This window comes from Loxodonta africana, chromosome 19 (assembly GCF_030014295.1).
Source record: "Loxodonta africana isolate mLoxAfr1 chromosome 19, mLoxAfr1.hap2, whole genome shotgun sequence".
NCBI lineage: Eukaryota > Metazoa > Chordata > Mammalia > Proboscidea > Elephantidae > Loxodonta > Loxodonta africana.
In genome coordinates this window covers 7,718,126-7,745,134 of record NC_087360.1, presented here as the reverse complement: position 1 = coordinate 7,745,134, position 27,009 = coordinate 7,718,126, and the positions used below count along the sequence as shown (strand labels likewise).

The window sequence follows — 27,009 nt, the reverse complement described above, 5'->3', positions numbered from 1 at the left end:
TCCTCACAATTGTTGCTATGTTTGAGCCCATCGTTGCAGCCACTGTGTCAATCCATCTCACTGAGGGTCTTCCCCTCTTTCGCTGACGCTCTATCAACCACGATATCCTTCTCTAGGGACTGGTCCCTCCTGGTAACATATCCAAAGTACATGAGATGAAGTCTTGCCATCCTTGCTTCTAAGGAACATTCTGTCTGTACTTCTTCCAAGACTGATTTGTTCACTCTTCTGGCAGTCCATCGTATATTCAATATTCTTCACCAACACCACAATTCAAAGCCATCAATTCTTCTTCGGTCTTCCTTATTAGTTGTCCAGCTTTCGCATGCGCATGAGGTGACTGAAATACCATGACTTGGGTCAGTCTATTAATTAACGAGCTAAATATGTTATTATGGAACAAGTCAAAGAAGGAGGGACAAAAAATAACTTAACTGTTAATAGTGGTGAAAAGAATCCCACACTAATTAGGGTGGGCAATTAACTCCATAAGGATTTAGTGTGGATTTTGAACATTAAATGGTGACCCCACTTAATTAAATACTAGACCCATATAATGACCATTACTAAAGACTTCTAGGTTACCAGGGGCTGGAGGGAGAGGGGCATGTGGAGTTATTGTTGAATGAGTACAGAATTTCTGTTTGGGGCGAAGAAAAAGTTTTAGAAGTTAGATGGTGAAGGTTGCACAACACGATGAAGGTCACTAATACCAGTGAACACTTAAAAATGGCTGAAATGGCAAAATGGATGTTACATACATTTTACCACAATAAAATACAAAATTTTTAAAACACTTCTAAGTAGTACTGCAGGAAAGAAGAGTTTCATATCTACTTCCCAGGAGCTCTCCTGACTAGCACCATTTGGGTTGCCCCTTCCAGTTACCTAGTGTGGCCCCAAGAGCTCAGAGGTGGGATTATGGCAGTGGGAAATTGGTGGGGGAGCCGCCTCCTGCCACTCAGTTCCTCCCTCACCAGCTGCCTGTATGACACAAATGAACTACGGTCAGCTCAGTGTTCCAGAACGCGCCAAGTTACCACAACCACTTGGGTCACGGCGGAACACTCCTAACCTAAGTGCACCCGCCCTCTCTGAATGTAACTCAGTGGATACCTGATTGGTTTTCCGTCACAGTGACCCATTATCTATTTGCAATATCTGGCTCTGGCAGGCAAAGAGCTTTAAGGATCTCCCGAAGGCCATGATCACAACAATATAAATCTATGTAAATGGATTCCTGGGAACTGATTAAACCTAATCTAAACCCGTTCCAGTCGAGTTGATTCCGACTCATAGCAACCCTACAGGACAGAGTAGAATTGTCCCATATTGTTTCCAAAGCTATCATCTTTACGGAAGCAGACTGCCACATCTTTCTCCTGCAGAGGTTTCAGTTAGCAGCTGCACGCTTTAACAACAGTGCCACCAGGGATTCTTAAACCTAATCTAGATGCGTATCATTCAGACTAAGACTGAGGAAGGGATCAAGCATTTAGTATCAGGATCTGTGCATCTCCTCAGGTGAGGGGCTCAGATACCATATTATTTCTAGGAGGGTCTTAAGAACCGCCTCTCAGAAGAACTAGACAAACACTCTTTTAATCTAAGCTTGATGAACAATAGCATTGAGGACGGCTATTGAAGAGCAGCAGTTTGGAACTGGTGCTTCTCCTTTTTATTTTTAATTCTGTTGTGTTTTAGGTGAAAGTTTACAGCACAAGTTCATTTCTTATTAAAAAATTTATACACAAATTGTTTTGTGACATTGGTTGCAATCTCTGCAATGTGTCAGCACTCTCATTCTTTCCCTTTCCACGCTGGGTTCTCTGTGTCCACTCCTCTAGTTTTCCTGCCCCTTTCTGCTTTCTAATCTTTGCTTTTGGGCAGGTGTTGCCCATTTGGTCTTGAATACTTGACTGAATGGAGAAGCGTGTTCCTCATGTGTGCTGTTTGTTTTATAGGCCTGTCGGATCTTTGCCTGAAAGGTGAAGTTCAGGAGTGGTTTCAGTTCTGAGTTAGCAGGGTGTCCAGGGGCCCCAGTCTCGGGGGCTCCTCCACTCTCTGTCAGACTAGTACATCTTGTCTTTTTTTGTGAATTTGAATTTTGTTCTATATTTTTCTCCTGCTCTGTCCAGAACCCTCTATAGTGACTCCTGTCGGAAGGTTGTTGGTAGTAGCCTGACACCATCTAGTTCTTCTGGGTGATGCCTTTGTTTTTGTTTGAATCTCATCTATTTGTTTTACTAGAACTAGAGATAAATAATACAAACTCTTGGAAGACAGGACCACGTGTAAATCATCTTTGTGTCCTTCCTAGCTTAACTGTGCCCAGCACAAAGGACATACTCAATAACAACCAGATTAGCTAACTTTTAAATTTTTAATATCACACAACTGATAACCTAATTATCAAAATAGAAGAGGAAGATGAAATCTATAGGGTCACCATCATTTAATAAGCCAGATAAATACCAATCTCCAATTATCACAGTCATCAAACGCGAATGGCAAGGACTAAGTGGAGTCTTCTGCAAAGGAACCGTGAACCATCAATATGCTCAAAATCTAGTAGCAGACTGATGCGTAAATCTTAGTTACAAAGAGTCTTCCAAAATCCTGGTCACTTAATGTCCGAGCCAGAAGATTTGATTACTCTTAAAATCAGGATTACCAATAAGCCCGAAAGTGCCTTGATGCTTTTTTTGTAGAGTTTTAAGGGATTTATCAATAAAGGGTCTGGTGATTCCAAATGTTAAGATTGGTTACCTTGTAAACATAGTATTTTAAAACTCTGATTCCACTCGTATTTTTCTAAGACTTAATAAAGCCTTTTGAATCCCAAATGTCCTAACTCACCCGCTTGTACCACTTTCATTCCAATCCCTTACCTTAGCTGTAGTTCTGACTTAACAGTGGTTATAATCGTTACTTCTGGGGTATCCAATGGAGTTTGGGGTGCAGGGGAGGTGGGTGACAATTACTTTTTACTTTATATACTTTTCAAGGATTCTTTTAAATAATTACCATTGTTTTCACTTTTGCAATGTAAAGAAAGTACCATGAGTTCCCTCAAAGGGGATAAACTTACATTTCTTTCCTGAATTCTTCCATTTTTTGATTCTCTACGGTCAGAAGTTCTTTTGATTTGTTCAGCTCTTCCACATTTCTCAAGTTGTTTTCTTTAAGTGTGTCCAACTTAAAGACCAAGAGAAAAAAAACTTCATGAAATGACTTTGTTTTCCGATGACATGTCCAGATAGACAAATTACTCATGAAAACTCGTAGCAAAAAGACATGTTTAAGATTAGTCACTTGGAAAAAGCAGAAGGGAATCACCAAGGTGAAGACATTAAAATGACCAAGTCTATTATATCGGCAAATCTCCTCCTTAGTCAGGCATTTCCTGTACTTGACCAATACACCAAATTAAATTGCTAGCTAAATTAAAACCACAATGTTATTTTGCTTCGTATACAGGTCTTGGTTTTTTTTTTTGTCATTGAAATTGCAATTCATCTTAAAAAAAATAAATCACAAAATGAAATGCAAAGGCTTGACATCAGCAAGGGTTATTCTTTGCAATGAAACAAAATTTCTTTCCTTCCCTATAGATTAGTCATTTTGAATAGGGCATTTTTCAGTGTCAGTACCAAATTAACATAAATTAACATAGTCCTCACTAAATAAATTATTCCTTTGGCTCAAAATATTCGCAGATGGAAAAAGATTGAGTGATCTGTGGAAACGACAAAAGGCCATGAGGTGAGACCGACAGGAATTCACATACTCAGGTCCACCACCTGCCCACGTGGGACACAGACAGCTTAGGGCCTGGCACCTGGTAGAAAAGCCAGACATGCTACTGGAACAAGAGTGACTGCCCACACGCTTCCTCAGGTGGCTGGCATCTAGGTGTGCGGCCCTGACTCCGGATGAGGGGCTCATTATGGACCTTCTAGTACAGAATGTGCTCCTAGGGCATCCTGGCTTCTGGGGCTGTGTAGTTGTCTCCTACAGCCAGAGAAACTCTTGCCATGTCACAGACCACCGCTCAGGAGTTTCAGAGGGTGTCTTGCTCATTTTACTACCACTGCCTTCCTTCTGAGGCCTTCTAACGTTCCAAAATGACAGAACAAGGAAAACAAAATATAATGGGTCCAAAAGATGACTCGTCCAGCCTTGTGTTTTGGCTACAACAAAGACACCAAAGGGTATGTTACGGAAGGACACGATTCTCCCTGATTCCACCCTCAAAGGTCAGGGACATGCCCCAAAATATTCTCATTTACTTTAGCTTCTAATTTTATTATCATCTATGATTTTTAAAATGTTTTTATATTTTTAGCTTAAGTCTTTGGATTGTCAGTTCTATGAATGTACTTTCTTCTACGTGAAGTTTTGTTTATTTGCCCTATAATTACCTCAAAATAGTCATGTCTTCACAGAATACAATCTCTGGCCATTCATATGGGAAGGCCTAGTCTTTAACAGCAGCTATTCAATTTGGCCACCCCCGCCCTCCTTTAGGGGCCCTGGTAGGGCAGTGGTTAAGTGTTTGGCTGCTAACCAAAAGGCTGGCAGCTTGAATCCACCATCCACTCCTTAGAAACCCTATGAGGCAGTTCTACTCTGTCCTATAGGGTTATTATGAGTCGGAATAGACTCCACGGCACTGGGTTTGGTTTGGTTTTTGCCCCGCTTTCACTCCTTAATGTCTGACCTGCCTGTCACTTAAAAAAGTATCTGAAGTTCAGCAGAACTTCATACAACTGTTTTAGTGAATCAATCTGCTTAGGATTTAGGTAATAGTAATAACTTTCTAAAAAAGAAAGGGTTGGTATGAGTTGGGAAGGTGGAGGAGAGGAATCAAAGACAGGTAAAAGAATGAGAAATGCTAATTGCAGACAGAATCAAAATATCTTGATGCCACAAATCTGTCACAGCCCCAGGAGTGACTAATTCAAGATGATGCAAAGGGAATCCATATCGGATTAGGCCCAGAAAAGACCCATGTTAAACTCGGGCTGAAGCATGGAATTTAGTGGTTCAAAGCTGGAGAGAAGGTGGCGGAAAAAATATGTGTGATTCAAGATAAAGGATACGAAAACTAGGGAAGGCCACCTGGAGCTCCTCTCGTTAGTTCTATCATGCAGCAGTTATCCTAGAAAGCCATGCTATTGGGGGCTTCTCCTCAGCGTTTTAAGGTTGATCCTACCAAATAAGTAATGAAGTAATAGAGTTTATTAGATATTATCATGGCTCCAGCGTCCGTTCAACTCCACTAACATACGTCAAACCTGTACAAGGCCACACTTCAAAACATACGGCCAGGGATCAAATACTCCCGTGAAGTCGGTAAGCTGTTCTTTGTACAAAAAGCCATTTAAATCTGATTACTTCATTCTGGAGTTTTTCGTTTGTTTGCTTGGTATCTTCCAAGGAGGCCAGAGTCTCGGTCTTCTCTTTGGTCATCTGCTCCACGATGTGCATGGTATCTTCCGCAGTTTGGGCGGCCTAAACACAAAAAAGAGCTATGAGAAACCAGGACACTCCTCGTCCACACCGCCGGGGACAGTCAGGCTACTCTCTCAGACAGCCTGTTCCTCATTCAGTGTCTGTGTGGTTAAGGGAGTCCCAACAATGTGAGGCAGGCCCCAATCCAAGGCTAAAACAAATAGACCAAGACATGGAAGGTCTTTACTTGGAAGCAGAACAAAGTTACAGGCCCTTCCCACGCCATTTTTCCATCAGTCAATTGTCCTATGAGATTTGTGTATTTTCAGACCTCCCAAAACCTGCTAGTTCTAAGTTATACTGATAGTTATGCTCACTTCTATAACTTATGTCTGAGAAAAATGTCCAGCGATAACAGAGTAGCCTCTACATAGCTGAACTTTCTCCTGAGCTGCTCCTAACAATATTCATTGCTGTTAAGTTTAAAATACTACTGTTGCTACTTCAAATGTGGGGCTTTTGAAATCACTCACAGTTTAGGCTGGGAATCTTTCAACTAAAAATTATTGGGGCAATTATAACAAAAGGCTCATGTGTTTAATGAGAAGTACAGAATGGACAAATCCATGAGACAGGCTGTGGGTAAGGAATATAAACATGGCTGTGAATAAAAAAATATAATAGCATATGGAGGCAGAGCTTGAGCTGTTCAGTATCAAAAATGGTAATAAAAATCAAATCTTGTTAGGCACTTGCTTACAATTTCATTTGGTCTGATAAAGTTTATGGGAATACTGCGTTATACCCTCTCTATTATCAGCCATGGAGATTTCACTGGAATCTTCCATCTCCAAATGGATAAATACAATAAAAGCCAAACAGAAAATACTATTTCAACATGTGCCCATTAGGCTGTTGTTCTTAAGCCTTTAAGAACTACAGTTAACTCTTTCATGAAAACTTCTCCTTCACTTAAAATATAAATCCTTTTTTATTCACAATTTAAAATGTTTTCAAAAAGGTAGGGACTACTGCAATTAGACATTTAGTAAAGAACCGCCCTTTCATATTATAATACACGGCTTGACACATAGAAGCAACTGACTTGATGGGGTGGATTTACGTATGTGGAAATGAAGAAAAATCCCCTAAGCCACTAACGTTAGTGCCCAGTGTTAGTACAACCAGGTGCGTGATATTTGAACCTCTCACTTTACCGTGAATGTCTGAAGAGTCTCGAGCTCTCTAATTTTAAGAGTAAGCTTGCTCTTGTCTTTCCTCAAAGTACGGTTTTCGTTTTGAGATTCCAGGAGGTTGGCTGAGATATGGCTGTTGGCTTTGGCCAACTGGCTAATCTCTTTCTGGAGGACGAAGTAGCTCTCTGCCAGCTTCTCCTTCTCCTTCAGGAGCTCGTCCTTCTCCAGCATCAATTCTCTCTTCTCGGTCCGGAGGTCCTCGTTGTCCTGCACCACCTTGGCTTTCTCAGCCAGGGTCACCTCGTGCTTCAGGCGGAGGTCTTCCAGGATCTTGGTGACGTAGCTGTGCAGTTCCTGCAACTCTAACTTGGATTTGGACAAGGTGGCAAAATCGCTTTTCAGAGTCTCAATGTTGGTGGCGAGTTGAGCAGTTTCTGCACTCAAGAGTTCCTTTTCCTTAATTATCTCTGTGACTTTTTGCTCCGATTTGGTCTTCTCTTGGATTAGCACAAACTTCTCAGACTGAAGCTCTTTAGTACACTCTGTTAGCTCTTGCACCTCCTGCTCCAGGAGCACAATTCTCCCATGGAGCTTATTGTTTTCATACAGGGATGATTCGTTTTCCTTTGCTCTGGCTTCTTTCTCCAGGAGCAAGGACTGCTGCATTGCACGGATGTCCTCATTTAATTTCTGACACTGGTTTTGCAGGTTCAGCCCATCCCTCAGCAAAATGTTCTTTTCAGAACAACAACTCTTAAGTTCAACATCCAAACTCTCCTTGGCCTGCAATATGCTACTGTGTTCTTTTTCTAGATTCTCTCTGGCATTTTGAGCTTCTTTCAGCATCAAGGAGAGATCACACTTGTTAGCCACTAGTTCTTGGTTTTCCTTTTTTCTTTCTTGAAGCTCCTTCTTCAGGGCATCCAGGTTACCGAGTAGTTTCATCTTCTCATGCACGATTATTCTTTTGTTCTCGGACTCTTGATCATACTTCCTTTTAAGGTCTCCAATGGCCTTGATGGAATTTTCTCTCTCTGCAAGTAAATCCCCATTTTGCATTTCCAGTGTGGATTTTTCCCTTAAGAGACTCTCATGCTGCTTTTTGAGCTTCGTAATTTTCTGACAAGCCGTCTCCTTCTCAGAAGTTAGGTATGTGATCTTCTCACTCAGGCTCATCTCGATACGGACAGTCTCTTTTGAGCATTTGTTGAGTTTTTCTGTGAGGGTTCTATTTTCACTTAAAAGCTCTTCTTTTTCAGCCAAGAGCCTTCTCTCGGATGAGGCCAGGGTTTCTTTCTCATGCAGAAGTTGGATGCACTCAGAGTCTGTGATCTCCCGGCTGGCCTTAATTTCTTCCAGGAGTTTTGTGAGGCGTGTGTTTGTGGCCTGAAGTTGCAGGATTTCCAGCTCAGCCTTTCTCAGAGCTTTGCTTGTGTTGTCCAGCTGTGTACGTAGCTCTCTGGCCTCTGTGCTGAGCTGCTGCTTGGCCTGGTGGGTGGCCTCCAAGTTGGCATTCAGCTTTTCCTGACCTTGAAGCAGCATGTCCTTCTCACATTGTAGATCTCTGTTGTTCTGAAGGAGATTATCTCTTTCTATCTTTAGGGCCAGGCACATGGCATCAAGATCTGACTGTTTCTCTAAAGCTGACTTTTTCTCTGCTGTGAGATCTCCAATCTCTTGTACCAAGGCTTTCTGGTCTTTGACAAGCTCCTCATAAGAGCTCTGAAGCTTCTGAATAATTTCATCCTTATCTTTAGCCAAGAGAAGGTTCTCAGTGGCAAGCCTCTTGATCTGATCCTCCAGGTGTCTCTTCTCTTCCTGGTCTTTCTTAGATACAGCAATCAAACTTTCATGGCTGAACTGAAGCTCTTCTATGAGTGCCTGCATGCTCGTCTTGGAAGTTTGCAAAGAGTCATTTTCCATATTTATCTTCAAGAGTTCTTCCTGTGCAAGGTTGATTTCTTCAAGCAATTTCTCTCTCTCAACGACCAGAGCTTCTTTACTGAGATGTTCCTGCCGATACAGCTTCTCAGCATCTTGCTTTTCTTCTAAGACTCTCTCCTTTTCTAAATGAAGAGTTTCATTTACTGACCACAGTTCCTGCTGGTCTTCCTGAAGCAAAGTTATTTTGGCCTCCACCTCTATGAGCTTTGATAAAAGTGAGCCTTTCTCTAATTTTAAAGCATTTCCCTCCTGTGCAAGAAGCTGTTTCTCTGATTTCAGACCCCTCAGCTCTTCTGACATTAGTTCAATCTCTTTTTTGGCTGATGTTAACAAATAGGTTAGCGACTACAGAAACAAAAGATGGAAAGAATGGAAACAAAAATGAAATCAAGCAGACAAATGCAAGCTCAAATAACTTAATGCAAACTAAATCATAAAAGGTTATTATAATTTTTTTTTTTACAATAAGCGTCACTGAAACTATTTCAATAACTAGGGGAAGAACAGAACCCATAAAAGGATAACACAAAGTAAGGTTATCTTTGCAAAGTGCTTACGTATCTACTAGCTTACTTTGTCTTCAAAACAACTTGGAAAATTATTCCTGATAGCTGGAGGTATTAGATAAAAACAGTAGGTTGATTTTGACATACAGTCATAAGATTCTTTTCTGCTATTCTCATTATTTCCAGCATAGAAATGATTCATAATTATTTTTTAAAACACAATTCAAAGGGCTACAGAAAAAATGAGGATTTTTTTAGCCAAAAATAGGGGCAAGGGAAGAGAAACAGTTGTATTTTCAAATTAGCTGCAGGATCTTACTTGCTAAGGAGAACCACTGGCCCAAGACTGATGTAGTCCCAATAGCACATATGACTGATTAAACCGCAGTCTAATTTGCTAGGCTTTGGTGGCTAAAATGGACTTCGACAAACATACTGATTTATAAAATGATTTGACCATTACGCCTAATCACTGTCCAACAGAGCTTTCTACAATGATGGATATATTCTATATCAGCACTGTCCAATATGGTAGCCACCAGCCACATGTGACTTGAAATGTGGCCAGTGCAACGGAGGAAATGAATTTGTACTTTCATTAAATTTTAACTAACGTTTATTAAACTAATTTAAATGTGAGCAGCCACACATGGTTAGTGACTACTGTATTGGACAACGCAGCTATAGACCTTCAGCTGTTAAACTAAGGAACATGGACACTTCATGGGTCCCATGAACCTCCTAAAGTTGGAGACTGGAGTAGAATGTAACTTTTCTGGGGAAAGTATCTGTAGCTTTCATCAGATTCTCAAAAGAGTCTGGGAGCCAGTGCTGCTGACAAACTGAAATCCATTGAAATCCAGACATCTCTGGAGGGAGAACAATCCTGGTCATTTCAGCCAATGACCCTTTAAAAAAAAAAAATCAACAAAATTAACATAACTTTTCACAAACTACTAGAATGCTGTAGTGTGGTCAGGCTGACACATTTTATGGAAAACACTGAAAAATGGGAGTCTGTCCAGAAAAAGGACCACATAGGCAAAAGTTTACCTGGAAATGATATCCCATATTGAACGGCTCAGAAAACTAGAGGGGTTTTACATGGAGAAGAGAAAGTTTTGACGGCCAGCATATGTAAGAGGGAAAATGTAGGCATCTTTTATATACAAGATGAGAAGCAGATTTCGACTGGATGCAATGAAAATATTTTTACAAATTAAAAATTTCCCAAAACTGGATCATGTTACTGAGGTCATGAGAGCCTCCTACAGCCGGGCTGAAGCAGAGGTTTCATGGATGTGGGCTCTACACTATTATACAAGAGATTTCTAAATTTGTTGGGATCACTTTTAAGGAGCTCTGGTGGCACAACAGGTAGCCACTAAGCTGGTAACCAAAAGGTTAGTAGTTCAAACCTACCAGCGGCTCCATGGGAGAAAAGACCTGGCTATCTGATCCTGTAAAGATTATAGCCAATAACTCTATGTTGTTGTTGTTAGGTGCCATTAAGTCAGTTCCAACTCATAGTGACCCTATGTACAACAGAATGAAACACTGCCTGGTCCTGTGCCATCCTCACAATAGTTGTTATGCTTGAGCCCATTGTTGCAACCACTGTGTCAATCCATCTCATTGAGGATCTTCCTCTTTTTGGCTGACCCTCTACTTTACCAGGCATGATGTCCTTCTCCAGGGACCCATCCTTCATGACAACATGTCCAAAGTATGTGAGATGTTGTCTCGCCACCCTGGCTTCTAAGGAGCATTATGGTTTTACTTCTTCCAAGACAGATTTGTTTGTGCTTTTGGCGGTCCATGGTATATTCAGGCTTCTTTGCCTACACCACAATTTGAAGGTGTCGCTTCTTCTTCTGTCTTCCTTATTCATCGTCCAGCTTTTGCATGCATATGAGGCAACTGAAATAGCATGGCTTGGGTCAGGCACACCTTAGTCTTCAAGGTGATATCTCTGCTCTTCAACACTTTAAAGAGGTCCTTTGCAGCAGATTTACCCAATGCAGTGTATCTTTTGATTTCTTGACTGCTGCTTCCGTGGCTGTTGATCGTGGATCCAAGTAAAATGAAATCCTTGACAACTTCAATATTTTTTCTGCTTATCATGATGTTGCTCATTGGTCCAGTTGTGAGGATTTTTGTTTTCTTTATGTTGAGGTGTAATCCATACTGAAGGCTGTGGTCTTTGACCTTCATCAGTAAGTGTTTCAGGTCCTCTTCACTTTCAGCAAGCAAGGTTGTGTCATCTGCATAACGCAGGGTGTTAATGAGTCTTCCTCCAATCTTGATGCCCCGTTCTTCTTCATATCATTCAGCTTTTCGGACTATTTGCTCAGTATACAGATTGAATAGGTATGGTGAAAGGACACAACCCTGACATACACCATTCCTGACTTTATGCAGTATCCCCTTGCTCTGTTTGAACGACTGTCTCTTGGTCTATGTACAAATTCCTCATGAGCCTAATTAAGTGTTCCAGAATTCTTATTCTTCACAACATTATCCATTAATTTGTTATGATCCACACAGTCAAATGCCTTTGCATAGTCAATAAAACACTGGTAAACATCTTTGTGGTATTCTCTGCTTTCAGCCAGGATCCATCTGACATCAGCAATGATATCCCTGGTTCCGCAACCTCTTCTGAAAACCCTACAGGACAGTTCCGTTCTGTCATATAGGGTTACTATGAGTCAGAATCAACTCCATGGCACACAACAGCAGCAAAATCAGTTTTAATTGCTAAGATTTTTTCCTTTGAAAGCAAGGAGGAAAACGGGAAACTAGTGTTGTTCATTAAGGTTCTTCTGTTACATTCCTGATACTATACAGCTGTAAAAAACAACATTCCTGATATCATACAGCTGTACTAAGTGGGTAATAAAATTTACTGACATAAAATGTGAAGAAGGAAAATGTCTATATTTGAATTATATGGAATTGACAAAAATAAAAATTTTAGAACAAACCTTGAATGTTTAATAAGTTAACTCTCTAAGAACAATAACCCATAATGGGCTATGCTAAGTATATTTAAGGTTTCCATCTGAAATGCATTCCAAAATATACCCACTCCTCACTTATTGACATGGCAACATTCCAAAGACCTGGTTGTTATATGAAAATTGGCATTGTGCGAAAGTGGAGGATGACCCCTGCAGATCACAAAATATAATGTGGATGAGGAGCAAATATAGGTGGGCACCATATGCCCCACTAGTCATGACATGGTTACTGCCAGACATACATTGTTAATGTTCAAAGCAGTCAGGTAGTAGATGTCTTACTATTGTCATAAATGTGAAGTGTTGGGTAACAAGACAGTTGATAAGTGAGGAGTGGGGATAAGGAGAAACCTAATTAACAAGGGTTAATGTTTATGTTTAGCTGGTCTAAGGGACCAGTCAATCATCACCAAAATCAGAATGTTCTAACCATGTTAAAACATTTAAGACCTCTCTGAAAAGACCCTGTTTGACCACCCCAACACTACTTCCCCAGACCAGGGTAGGTGCACCTCCTATTTCCACAGTGCCTTCTGTTTACCCCGACTAGAACAACTGTTTACTGGCCAGACTGGCTCACTAGACTGTAAGCTCCTTGAAGGCAAGAACCATATCCTGTGCACTACCATCTCCCCAGAGCCTAGCACAGTGCTTGGCACGGAGTACATCACTGTTGCTAGCTGCCGCAGCGTTGGCTTCCAACTCATGGTTATCCCATGCACTACAGAGTAGAATAGAGTTTCATAGGGTTTCCTTGGCTGTAATCTTTATAAAAGCAATTCACCAGGTCTTTCTTCTGCAGAGAGGTTGGGTGGGCTCAAACCAACAACCTTGAGGTTAGCAGCCAATCATAAACTGCTCAGGGGTTGGCAAATAATGGCGGACCCTTTTTTTTAAAATAAAGTATTGGAACACAGCCACGCACATTCACTTACAAACTGTCTGTGGCTGCTTTCATAGGACAATAACAGAGCTGGGCAGTTGTGACAGAGACCTTATGGCTTACAAAGCCTAAAATATTTACTATCTAGAAGAAGTCTGCTGAACTCTGGAGTAAATTCTGTATAAATAACATAAATATAGAATCCATTCATCAGCTGACATTGAAGGACATGAGCCAGTTCACAAATTAGGGCTACTTTGTGTGTTTGTGTGTCATAGTCCACCTAACAGGAGGTTTTAAATGGCATTTGTTTCAAGCCCTACATTGCCCTTTTATACTTTCTTTCTATTAAATTTCTATATAAACACTTCTCTAACCCGTAAAAAGAATTAAAGACAAGTATTTTCTTTAAATGGAAAAAAGTTAAATTGTAGCAGGAAGGCTGAACCTCATCTAGTCACCAGAGTCAAAATGCATACTGGGGCACAGATACAATCATGACACCATAAAACGAAATTCAATATATCAACTTCTACTTGATTTAGTAGTATGTGGTTTCCTCACTGCCCTCGAACCCAGCTAATAAGCTTATAGTACCCTCCTGGGAATATAGATAAGCCCTTTCTAGAGTATTCTAATTCTTCCTGGGAGAGCTCTGCTCCCCCATCTAGGCTCCCTCTCCAGTTCTCTGTTCCCTGGCTTTGCTTGGCTTCTCCCTGGTGCCTGTCTGCTACATGTCTCTGGTAACCCTGGTGCAAGGCGGCAGCAGTAATGGCCAGGACTAGAGGAGCGTGCGTCTCCACACAACAGGCTCTATCGCAAGCAGACAGAGAAAGCTCAGCAAAGGAAGGGTCTTTGTGGCAGCTGGGAAACAAGCAGCGGAGGGGGTGACAGGTACACGGTACGGTCTAGGGGAAGAGGGCCTGTAGCCATCATCAACCCTGGGAAGGACTGGCAGTTTGGACGAAACACTTGAAGCAGTCAGAAAGGTAATTCACCGTCCTGTCAGGTTTGCCTTTGTGTGAGTCTTTGCTGTAATTCTTCTACATATCTAGAATAGGTTTCAATACAAGATGCCAAATTTTTCCTAAGCACACGTTAACTTCTTGAGTTACACTTTAAAAAAAAAAAAAAAAATTTATTTTTACACTTTAACTTCTTGAGTTACACTTTAGAAATATGCTATTAATAGCAGTTATGCTAATATTATAAAAGTTATGAGTAATTAATAATATCCAAAGGGTTAACATTTTTAAAGGCCAGGCTCTCCCATCCCATTGGTTTCTGCTTTCTAAGCCCCCTTACGGCCTTGGTGCAGAGCTGGGTGAACAGAAACAAAATAACATGATGACCCTCCCCCTGCCAAGAACATACTTTGGCTTTGTCAGCTTGTTTTTTCAGTTCCTCCATCTCCTGCAACAAGTCATTGTTCTGCTCCTGAGCTGCCTTCAGCTTCTGCTCTGTAGCCAACAGCGTCTTCTGGAGGCTCTGCAGGACTTCTTCATGCTTTGTTTTTGTCTCAGAACTGGCTTGTTCGTACCTGGCCTTCAAATCCTGACACTGGTTGTGGCTGGCTTCCATCCTCTTCTCCTGCAGAGAGCCCACGTGAAGGAAAAGAAGAAGTCATCTAGCATGCTTCTACTGCCCCCTCCTGCCCTGCCCGCACACAGTCCCGTTCCTTCTTTCCTTACCAGGTCCAACAATTGCTTCTGCAGTTCTTTCTTTTCTTCGTCATGCTTTTTAGCTGCTTCTTCCTGGCTCTGTTCAGCTTGGAGAGTTACTTCCCCAATACTTTTCTGCAGGACACTGGCATTATCGTTTGCCTTTGTGAGTCTTTGCTGTAATTCTTCTACATATCTAGAACAGGTTTCAATACAAGATGCCAAATTTTTCCTAAGCACACTTTAACTTCTTGAGTTACACTTTAGAAATATGCTGATTATAAAAGTTATGAGTAATTAATATCCAAAATAGTCAAAAAAAAAAAAAAAAGACTTGCCCTGAAGAATAATTTGAATGATTTTGATTAGTTATAAATACAATATTTAGGATAACAACCACTGTAATTATGAAGGTTTATTATTTTGCAATCAATAGATCAGTAAGGAGAAAATTAGTGAAAAGGTTAGCATATTAAAGGAAATGAGTATTTAGAAAGTTTCAAAATTGTAGCAGACCCAATTATCAAAAATCATTCTAGTGCCTTCTGAGAACCAGAGACATAAAAATGACAATACATAATTTAAAGTTCTAGTTAAAGATAACCATGAGGTCAACAAAGATGTTCAGAGAACATGGAACAGCCATCTACAGAATGGGTTATTAAATGAATACGAGAACGCAGGAGGGAAACTAGAGTGGTACCTCTAGGTTTTATACCCACAAAACACCTACCAAAATGGAACTTCTCAAAGACACTCTGCCACAGCTACCTGTGCAGGGTGCGCCTGCCTCACAGCTGGTCTGAACAAAGTCGCCCAACCAAGGTCTAGTCACCCATCGCTCACTGGCTCCGAATTGTGTGTGGGCTGAATATAACTCTGCCAGAATTCCAACGGTCCTAAAATGTCCTTGGAAATGTTTTGCCTTACAAAATAATATAAAACATTTTTTTTTTTTAATAGAACAACTATTTAAAGAAAATCAAAGCAAAGGGAACCTCAGAACAAAGGCTGGAACAGGTAGGTGCTAAGATACAAGATGCTTCAGTGCTGAAGAAGTCAAATGCAGGGGTTCAGTGTAGCAAGGGCTCTGGAATCGGACTGTCTAGATGGAAACCTGGCTCTGCCATTTCACGCTGCAGGACCTCAGGCAAGTCACTGAACACCTCAGCAAACCCCAGTTCCTTTTTCTTTAAAATGGTTATAATAATGTATTCATCTCATATGATTATTGTGAGAATTAGAAAACATAATCCACATAGTTAGTATAATGCATAGCACTTACCAAAAACCCACTGCCGTCGAGTCGATTCCAACTCATAGTGACCCTATAGGTCAGAGTAGAGCTGCCCCACAGAGTTTCCAAGGAGCGCCCAGTGGATTTGAATTGCCGACCTTTTGGTTAGTAGCTGTAGCTCTTAACCACTACGCCACCAGGTTTCCGCATAGCACTTAGTGAGGCCGAAATAAATGTTCCTATCATCACATTTGAAGAGCCCTGGTGGTGCAGTGGTTAAGCACTTGGCTGCTAACCAAAAGGTCAGCGGTTCAAATCTATAAGCCATTCCGTGGGACAAAGATGTGGCAGTCTGCTTCCATAAAGATTACAGCCTTGGAAACCTATGGGGCAGTTCTACTCTTTTCTATAGAGTTGTTATGAGTCGGAATCAACTTGATGGCAATGGGTATGCGTGTACCATTAAATTTTAAAAATATTTTTAACAGCATGTAAAAGATGGCAATGGCATTGATAAACCACTAACTTTTCTTTACAAGTCATCAAAAGGTTTCTAAATAAAAGGTCTATCCTTCTTGACTAGTGGAACAGGTAAAAACCCATTTTAGAAGGTTAACTAGTTTACTTAAGGACACATGGAGCTAGTAAGAGAAAGGAAAAGAGACAGGAAACTTTAACACATAACAATCCTGAAGGTACTGGCTCCCTTCCCATCTAGATCTTGCTCTGGGGCCTAATCTAAGGCAGGCACTACCATGGACACATTCATACGTACTTTTCTTTCAGACGTAATTCATCATTCATTTTTGTCAGCTGAGAAGAATTATCTCCCGACATCTTCATTATTTCTGCGATGTCGTTTTCCAATTTTTCCTTCGCCTTTATTAACTGCGTTTCTCTTTCATCTCTCTCTCTAAATTTTGCCTCCATGTCTGATTATATATAGGGGGAAGAAAAAAAAAATCGCACTGTTGTGTTATAACCAAGAGATTTTTAAAAAATATTTTATTGTATTTTTGGTGAAAGTATACACAGAAAAACATGTTCCTAGTCAACAATTTCTACACACAGTTTTCAGTGACATTGGTTACATCCTTCACATTGTGTCAACATTCTCATTAATTCTGTTCTAGATAGTCTATTTCCATTAACTTAGTCTCACTGTGTCTCAACTGTCTCACCCATGCTTTAGAGTAACAGTTGACCATTTGGTCTCATATAGATACTTCTTTAAAAGCACTGCACTCAAGGGTATCATTCTTTAATGTTTGAGCTAACCTGTTAGTTAAAAGGTGACTTCAGGGGATCAACTAAAATTTACCAAGGGCCTCCTAAATGCCAACCTTGTTCTAGAATATCTGCACATAGCAATCCCTGCCCTCATGAAGCTTATATCCTACCAAGGAAGGCAGACAGTAAACAAGGTAAATTTTAAAAAGTAAAGAGACAAGAAAGTAACATAAAGAAGGGAAAAAATAAATACACGGTGGGGGTTGAATTCGTCAAGACCTGATGGCAGAGAGGGAGTGAAGTGTGTGGGTGTCTGGGGAGAGGGCTGCTGGCAAAAGGAAAAGCCGGGGCAAAGGCGGTGAGGCAGGAATCAGCCTGACACATTCCAGCCCGGCAAGGAGGGCCACACAGCTGGAGCAGAATGAACAAGGGGAACAGGTGAAGTCAGACACCTAACTGGGTAAGGAGCGTGGCTCTTACTCTCAGTGAGATGAGGAGCCACGGGAGGTTTTTGAGCAGAGAGGTGACATGATCTGGCTTCACTTTAAAAGGACTGCTCTGGCTGTGGTGCAGAGAACTGACTGAAGTGGACAAGAACAAAAGCAGGTAGACCAGCAGGTCAGCTATCACACCAACACAGATGAAGATGACGGCTGACTTGCTCCAAGGATAGCAGTGGGAGCATGAGAAGCACTTGAATTCTGGCTACATTTTGAAGATAGAGCAAATAGGACTTGCTGAAGGTCACAGATCTCAAACAAGCATTTTATCACATTATATCACAATAATAAGCGAAGAGGTTAAGCTTGAAAAGCCAATATGCTATTGTAACATCCTACAACTATCTCAAATCCTAGGACGCCTACTACATCTAATGCATAGTCATCAGGGATGTCTTCTTACCTGCTAAATTTTCTCTCAACTTCTCCAATTCAGAGGACAGCGAGTTAAACTCTTCTTCTTTTTGGTGTAATTTATTTACAGTTTCTATTTAGAATAAAGTAGCAAGTTTAATATATTTCATATTTAATAAGCCAGCGACAGCTTGGCTATCTTACAGCCAAATCTAATCATGTGCTTATGAGAGTGAGGTGCCAGGACCTAAAAAGTCCCCTTAAAAATCAAATCACGGTATGGTAATCCAAAAAAGATTAAAAAGGGGCAGGCAGGCATCTCTCCATTGCCTCCCTGAGCCCGTAGATCAAGCAGGTGCCAGGTATCCCCTTAGCCAGTCATCTCTTTCCTCCTTCCAACTACAAGTCAGTAAAGCTACCAACGACTACAGCTTAAATATGGTAATACTTTTCCCAAGTACACTCACATTTTAATGTGGGACAAGCCTTAAGTCAAAAGAAGAAAGCATTAATGAGGAGCCTGAGGCTTCAGGAAGCCAATGGAACCCCGTATTCCTTGGAGCTGTGGGAACTTCCAGGATATGAAATTAGACTAAAGGTAGCATCTATTTTGTGTTTTCAGGGACAGGTCCAGCTTGAGAACATGACATTCTCTAAAGCCATCTGCTCATACTTTAAACACTAAGACATACCTTGCATACTTCTCTGAACAGTGACTGCCTCCTCCGAAGCTTCAGCAAACTTTTCTTTCTAAAGAGTGGGATATTCAGAAAAGAAAGAATTCAACATTTCAAAGTATGAAGACAAAAAGTTCCTATCAGTTATCCCTACAACACTACAGTCACTACTGTAGTCCCCTCTTGCCCCTGGTTTCCCTTTCTGCGGTTTCAGTTACCCACGGTCAACTGCCGTTCGAAAACGTGAAATGAGTAAGCAGCACGATGAAATCTCACGCCATCCCGCTCCATCATTCACATAACTTTTATTACGGTATGTTGTTATAATCGTTCTATTTTATTATTAGTTATGGTTGTTAACATCTTACTGTGCCTAATTTATAAATTAGATTTCATCACAGGTATGTACATATAGGACAAAACATACTCTCTGCGGCTCAGGCACCCATGGGGGGTCTTGGAGTATATTCCCCGCGGATCAGGGGGACTACTATATGTTTTTTGTTGCTGACTTTGTTTCATTAAAATGAATGTACGCTCCACACATGTAGGCATCAATTACTACCATCCGTATATTGTGCACACGTGCGTGTATGGGAACGTGTGAATGAGGCTTGCATATGCACGTGCAAGCTTCTGTGCATGCGTGGGTACACATGTAAGTGTGCATGTGTAGGGATACACACATGTGTGTAAGTATACGTGTGTGTGCCCATGCTGTTCATGTGTATGTGTTAGTATGCGTGGGGTTCATGTGTGTCCTTTTTCCTCACGTTGCTACCCTCACGGAGCAAACCTTCTCTTTAGAAATCTGTTTGAGACAGTGAACAGAGTTCTGAAATCTTCTATATCTGAGAGTAACCCGAGCCTAATATCATGAATCTGGGTCTGTGTCGGGTACCCTTTTAAAGTGAGAGGGTCCTTTGCTCGCCTACTGTCTGCTGCGAGTCTTCTTTTCTAAACATGAGAAAACCACTCTCTTGGTTGCCCTGAGATGAACTTTGGGCTAGTGATACCAAGAGAATTTTTTAATGGCTATTTCTAACTAGGGTTATAAAAAGATGGGTGTACATGCCAAAAGTCCACCCGGAGGTTCACCACCTATGTTATGCCCAGAACCAGACTTCAGGTGTCGTGCTTTCTCTTCAGACTACAAAAAGGGATACTCTAAGGCATTCTCAAAGTTTGGGAAGGAGGGCAGAGGAATGATCTGGAACTCAAAAAACACTTTCTGAGAGAAAACCACACTACAAAACGGTGATTCCCAGACCAACTTTTACTCAGACTGTAGCTGAAAAACTATATCTCAAAATTGTCCAATGGAACTTCCCACAATGATGGAAATGTTCTATATTGCACTATCCAATATGGTAGCCACTAGGTACATAAGACTACTGCGCACTAAAACCACGGCTAGCGTAACTGAGGAACTAAATTTTAAATTTTATTTAATTGTATTAATTTAAAATTACATAGTCATGTGTGGATAATGGGTGCCATATTCGACAGTGTGGCGATACCCTTACCATAAAAAAAAAAAGAAACTTGTAATATTAGCCTTTAAATAAGGAAAAAAAAAACAAAAACACTTTTATTCACCCCTGGTGTTAGCACAGAACTAGGTACCTGGGGAATCTGAGACTACTGATCTTTTGTAAGTAGCCCTGTTGGCACAGTGGCTAAGAGCTACAGCTGTTAACCAAAAAGTCAGCAGCTCAACTCCACCAGCCGCTTCTTGGAAACCCTATGGCCCAGTTCTACTCTGTCCTATACGGTTGCTATGAGTCAGAATCGACTCAACGGCAATGGGTTTTTTGGTTTCATCCCTTGTAGGTACTGTTCATCTTATCTGGTTCCTCCGTGAACCTACGATTTTCCTTCTCTGTGATATGTGAGTACCACTGGTACTGCTCATGTTTATCAGCCTTGACGAAGCTTGTCTTTTGGTGCAGGAAGCAAGGCAGGAAAGAAAAAAGTTAAGAAAAGGTAAGAAAGAAAATATTTGTTACCACTTGGGATTAAGGAAAGAGGACATACACAAAAGGAAAAGTAATCTCCCAAGATGGGATAAACTTATAAGAAAGAATTCTTTGAATTCACTGAATTAGACAGTAGCCTGCCTCACTAAGAGAAGGCGCTGGTGACCCAGGACAGCTTGCTGGCTTGCTACCCCACACAGTCCTGAAGCAAGGAGAAGGCACACAGACATGTCCTTGTCACAGATGACACACAATTGTGTTGGATGTGTAATTTGGAAGGTTCTTGTGATTAACACTAAACTAATTCGTGTATAAATTGGTCTTAAAGGAGCCCTGGTGGCACAGCGGTTAAGTGCTAGGTTACTAATCAAAAGATTGGTGGTTCGAACCCAGCAGCTGCTCTGCAGGAGAAAGATGTGGCAGTCTGCTTCTGTATAGATTACAGCCTTGAAACCCCTTATGGAGTAGTTCTATTCTGTCCCACAGGGTCGCTATAAGCTGGAATTGACTCGAAGGGAAGCGGAATTCAGTAACATTCCGAAGCAGTGTACTCCCAGAGACAAAGGACAGATTAAAAAAAAAGTAATACCTACCTTTATTGCCAGTTTCAGTTTGATATGATTCCCTTCAAGGTGTTCATCAGCCAGTAACTAACAGACTAAATTTAAATCAATACTTTGAAGGAGGAAGGAAATGGCTGCAATATTTCTTTGTGGAGATATCTGTTTTTAAACAGGAACAATTGGCCATGAACCCTGAGATTCACATTTCTGAGAGGTACTTACCAAAATCTGAAGCTCCTTTTCCAAAGCCTCTTTCACTTGACTGACTCCACTCAAATTTTCCTGAAGGTTAGTAAGCGTTATCTCTTTTCCCTGGAGCTCTTTGGTAATGCTACTAGCCTAACATACAGAGTTACATGGTATAGAGGCAAATGAACAAAAGGGAAACAAAAATGAATGAGAAGGAAAAAATAAAACAAATGTAAAAAATTCATGAGAAACAAACATAACAAAACTGAAAACAATAAAGGCATGGGTAAAAGTTGTTCTTTGTTTTTAAGTTGCTGTTATTAAACTATGACTTTTCAAACTATCAGTTCTAGATACAGTTGTCTAATGGCTATTTTAAAACAGCCAAAATAGATTATTGATCTACCCCAATATTTAGGCTATCGAGATGATCCAAAGCGGGAAGTACACACACTTACTTTTTAAATGAGCTACTTGAGCAATTTTCATTTTCTGGGTCTTAAAATTTTTAAGATACAGATGGTGGGTACAAGTTGCCTGTGTTACTATTATCTGTATTTTCTGATAGGCTTGAAGTATTTCAGTAAATTTGAGAAATCCCTGAGGTAATAAATGAAAGGCAGAACTTGGCTTTCACTAAATCTTTATGTAAATAAAAAAGATGGCCCAACCATTAGCTACACAGTCTCTTCAGTTAGGCTTTGTGTTTTGGAACCACGTGAGGAGACTGGAGAAAAATTTCCCGTAACCAGGTTGTCACCTTCAATGATAGTTACTTAGCAATGTTTCGCCATTTGTCCGTCCTCATTTCTCCCCATTTAACCACCACAACCCTTCCTTCTTTGTCAAAAGAGCAGATGCTCTAGAAAAATACTCAGAACATTCAGCATCAATACCAGCTCTTTAGCCAGTGGCAGGAGGACTGGGAAAGAGTTCTCACTCCTCAAACAAGCTTTTAAAATGAAGATGACATTTAACAAGGCTGGTTAGTAAGCAAGCAATGTAGCTAGTTCATGTTTCCCATAATTTTTATGCCTTGACCAAAGCACACTTAACCAGTCTTTCCTCAAAGAAGTGGGGAATAGATGGTGTTCTCATTGTGGGATAGTAAAAACCCCTATGAGATAGAAGAAGGAGCAACTCAAAGGGCTCCAGGCACTTAACTGGACTTCTGCTGTGAATATTATCTGTCATAGAATGTTAAGTAGAACTCAGATTTCACATTCTGCTTTTATCTATAACCCTATAGACAAGGCAATTGTGTAGGTGGAGTTGATCTCGTAAGTTTCTATCTTATTCATTCATTCATTTACTTTAACTCAATACCATCAATTTAGGGAGTTCTCTATTTTAAAAAAATAGATTTTAGACTAGAACCAAGCTCCAACAGGAGATCAGAACATAGCCCAGGGATAAAGTAATAAAGTAACCAAATAGAAAAACCAACATTTAAAATCAATTCTCATAGTTGAGATATCATTTTCTCTAATCTCCTTGAATGAAACCATACTCAAGACATTCAGAAGATACTATACTCAACTGGGAAATTAGTTAACACCAAACAATTTCTTTTCATTTAATCAGGAATTTGGAAGATGGACTATTTCAACTCAAAAGTAACATACAACGCAAAATAAGAACACCAAATGGAAAACAAAAAGATGGAAGATGTCAATACAAACCTTGCCACTCTCAGCACTCTTTTCAATCTCTAAATTTTTAATCTGATTCTTGGCTGCCTCAAGCTGCTGTCTAAGTTTCTCAATTTCCGATTTACCTTCGGAACTGGCTTTCCGAAGTGCATCAAGATCCAAGAGCTTCTCCTCAGCAGCCTTGAGCTGTGATGTAAAATTATCAATAACCTTGGTTTGTTCATTGCATTTGGCTTGCAGTACCTCTAGCTCCTTTACCTTTATTTCCGCTTCCTGCAATTTGTTTAACGTGTCTTCCATTTCGACTAGATGTTGGTCTTCTGCTTTGTCCAGCTTCGACTGGATGGTTTCCAGACTATTCTCCTTTTCTTTAATGACTTTCATCAGTTTAGCCCTTAGGGCTTCTATCTCTTTAGCATGAGCAGACCGTTCAGAATCTTGTCTATTCTGCAAATTTTCTATCTCATGCTGGTAATCTAGTCTCACTTTCTCTATTTGTGTTTTTAACTCTGCCAATTCTTCTGTCTCCATTCCGACCCCCTTGCTAAAGGACACCTTCAGCTCTTCCATCGCCTGCTGATGGGATGCAATGGCAGTCTCCAGCTTTGACTTCCAAAGAGCTATCACATCCGAATTCTCCTTGTTGGCGTGACTGAGCTTGCTTCTCAATGACTCGTTCTCTTTGGAAAGCTTCTCCGTTGCTGTGTGGAGGGCCTTTATCTCCTTCTGGTGCGTTTCTTCACGGGCCCCAAAATGCTCCTTCAGAGAAGTTATTTCTCTCTGGTGGTCAGTACGAATGGCTTCTAACTTTTCTTGCAAAGAACTTATCTCTTGCAAAAGGGAAAGTGACATGTCCACATCACCAGCAGGCTTGTTGGACTCAAGCCTTCTTCGGAGCTCAGCTACCTCCTGCACTCTCAATGCTAGGTCTTTCTCTAGTTCCATGATACGAGACTTTTCTGACACTGTAGCCACCTATTGACGACAGTCCAAAGAAAAAGACAGCATTTAAATAACACATCACTGATGGCTTTCTTTAACCCCAAAGATCTTAATGATGACCCCATCACAGGCAGCAGTTAAACTACTAGAAATGACTACATCTTAGTATATCTATAACCGCAATAATGTCTGAAGTCCAATTCTGGCTGCTCTAACTCAAACTATAATCTTTGGCAAAGCTCCACCGTTTTGAGATGCTAAAGGAGCCTTAAAAAGCACAAATACTTCTTTTTCCTCTAAAAAGCTTAAATCATGGAAGGATCCCTTAACTGATAGTAAGTTAACAGAAACAATAAAACTCCAAGTTCTTAGAGGTAGCTGCCTCCCGGAAGGAAGAACTCTCCTTATTTTGCGCTGTTGTCACCTGCCCACACCGGGATGCATAAATGTTTCTCCATCTGGTGGAGGTGATCTGACAGAGCCGTGCCGGCCAGTACAGAGGCCGCGAGCCACATACTTAAAATGAGGCTAGCCTGAAGTGAGAGGTGCAGTGAGTGTAAAATACACATCATATTTTGAAGACTTAGGAAAAAAAAGAACATGAAGTGTCTCATTAAAAATTTTTATATTGATTACATAATGTAATAATATTTTGGATATACTGGTTTCAACAGAATATATTATTAAAATTAATTTCACCTGTTTCTTTTTACTTATTAAAGATTTTAATGTAGATACCAGAAAAATTCAAATTATAGATCTGTGGCTCACATTATACTTCCACGGGATCATGCTGGTATAAAAAGCCTAAAATGACCTATGGGATGTTTCAGTAAATAACACAGCAACTATAGGATAAGAGCCTCAAGTAGATGATGGAGAAATAATTCATTACCTTTTAAAGAGAGAACAAAGTTTAAGAATGATTACTTACCTGCAATTGTACATAAGACTCTCACACAGAACCCCCCTTCTAATTCTATCCACATTCCGATGTACACATCTTGTCCCCCTAACCCAGTGGTTCTCAGACTTCAGTGGGTGCGTTAATCGCTTGGGATGTATGTTCAAAATGCAGATTCCCAGTTACCCCCAGGTATTTTCATCCTATTTGAGCTTGTGGAGTAGGGCCTAGGAATCTGGTGTTTTTTTCAACAGACACCTCCGAGCTAGGAGGAACTCTTTCCTGATCTGTGTCCAACCATTTGAATAAAAATATTTCCCTCTGCTATCTGTTAGGCAGTCAGTACGGTACACAGAACACATGAAACATGGTAGCTTCAGACATCAAAATTAATTGTTTGACTAACCTGAGGAATAGAAGGAAACATGAATAATTTAAAAACACCACTGCCTTTTATCGAGACAGAAAATAACCAATGTGTATGGCTTTCATTTCCTCTGTCCATCTACAGGCTGTGATACTGATGAAGATGGAAATGTCCACAAGAGAAGAGGAGAAGAAAGCACTTGGATCTCCAAAACTGCATAACCAAGTCACTCAGTATTTCAGAGCTGACTACAACTGTTGTGCACTGTTGTTTAAAGATGCTGATTCACTTATCCAATTTTTTTCTAGGGAAGGGGAGTCTGAGAATTTGTTACCACAAAATAAGATACAAAACATTAAAAAAAAAAAAAAACCATTGCTGCAAGGTCTACAATACAGAGAAAAAAATTAAACCCAGTAAGGCAACAGTTCTTAACCAGTCACAAAACAGTCAAATTAAGAAAATGCCAAGTAGAAAGTAAGTAAAAATAATACAATTCTACTTTGCATAGCATTTTCACAGAACTTTTACTTTTTTTCTCATTTCCCGAATTTGCCCTCAATAGAAACTACCTATAGGTCTGCCTCCCAAAAGGCAGGAATCATTTCGTATTCTTGCTAATATCTCTACAGCACCAAGCACACTGTTAACAAACTGAATTTATTGGCCTAAAGGAATTCTAAAAAAAAAAAAAACCCATTGCTGTCGAGTCAATTCCAACTCATAGCGACCCTATAGGACAGAGCAGAACTGCCCCATAGAGTTTCCAAGGTGGTTTTCTTTTTGGAAGCAGCCTGCCACATCTTTCTCCCACAGAGCGGCTGGTAGGTTCGAACTGCCAACCTTTCAGTTAGCAGCCAAGCTTTAACCACTGACCCATCAGGGCTCCTTAAAGGAATTCTAAAGCACTTCCTAGAAAGGAATGTGGGTGATATGAAACTCATGTAGTTGCTGGTTAGTTTTCAGTTGATTTGCCACTTGGCACACCAAGGTGAGGGTCTAGAGAGGACACTTCTTCTTACAGAAAGACAGCTGTTGAACATGAACTACTTGGTTAAGCCATGCTGTAAACGATACCTTCTTATTCACAGCAAAAAGAAAACATCAAAGATACTTGCTCACAAAGCTTTGATTGGAAGAAGCGTTCAGAAAAAAAAAAAAAAAATCCTTATTTCAACAGCCAGTTAACACTAAAGGAGCTCAAACTCATCAGTTCCTTTTACTTCCCAGATCAAGTCTTCGGCTCTCAGGTAATGAAGAGACAGGACCAAGCTGCCCCCCCCGCCCCACCCCTTTCTTTTTTTCTTACCAAGGACACCAGAGAAATCTTTGTTTTGAGGCTGACTGAGAACACTTCCTTTCTTTCTTAAAAAATAAAAACTGATTGAGAAAAGTTACTCAATTGTCTAGATTTTTAGATCAGTCATTGATTTCTCACCAGGAGTAATTTCTAAAAACACTAATAACTCAAAAGAAAAATAAAAAATCAAGATACTAAATCTGGTCAGAGACAGTAATTTTTCAAATTTTAAAAGTTAAGATCTGGGCAATTCAGCAACTGACAGTCAACTTTGTGATTTAAAATATGTACATGCGTATATATTTTCTCATATGTAAAGTACTCAGAGTCATGATTCTTAAAGCTTTTGGCACAAATCTATGTCCATAATAGACTCCATCCTGTAGTGGTTAAGAGCACAGCCTCTGGAGCCAAATGGCCTGGATGAAAATCTTGACTATTAGTT

General features: G+C 40.5%; 1 protein-coding gene across 7 annotated transcripts in view; it reads right to left on the bottom strand.

Annotated features, from left to right (window-relative positions):
• CLIP1 (CAP-Gly domain containing linker protein 1) overlaps window positions 1-27,009 on the bottom strand; it is a 126,033-nt gene that overhangs the window by 28,057 nt on the left and 70,967 nt on the right. For 5 of the 7 annotated variants that reach the window (XM_064272140.1, XM_023539245.2, XM_064272141.1 and 2 more), the window contains 9 exons: window positions 23,082-24,026; window positions 21,433-21,549; window positions 18,684-18,741; window positions 18,041-18,124; window positions 16,683-16,839; window positions 14,701-14,866; window positions 14,384-14,599; window positions 5,401-5,517; window positions 3,092-3,198 (listed from right to left, as the gene is read on the bottom strand). In XM_064272140.1, coding sequence (XP_064128210.1) covers window positions 3,092-3,198; window positions 5,401-5,517; window positions 14,384-14,599; window positions 14,701-14,866; window positions 16,683-16,839; window positions 18,041-18,124; window positions 18,684-18,741; window positions 21,433-21,549; window positions 23,082-24,026 — 1,967 coding nt within the window. Of the gene's footprint in view, window positions 1-3,091; window positions 3,199-5,400; window positions 5,518-6,674; window positions 8,943-14,383; window positions 14,600-14,700; window positions 14,867-16,682; window positions 16,840-18,040; window positions 18,125-18,683; window positions 18,742-21,432; window positions 21,550-23,081; window positions 24,027-27,009 lie in introns of all 7 variants that reach the window. The other 2 variants (XM_064272143.1, XM_064272142.1) reach the window with 2 other exon arrangements.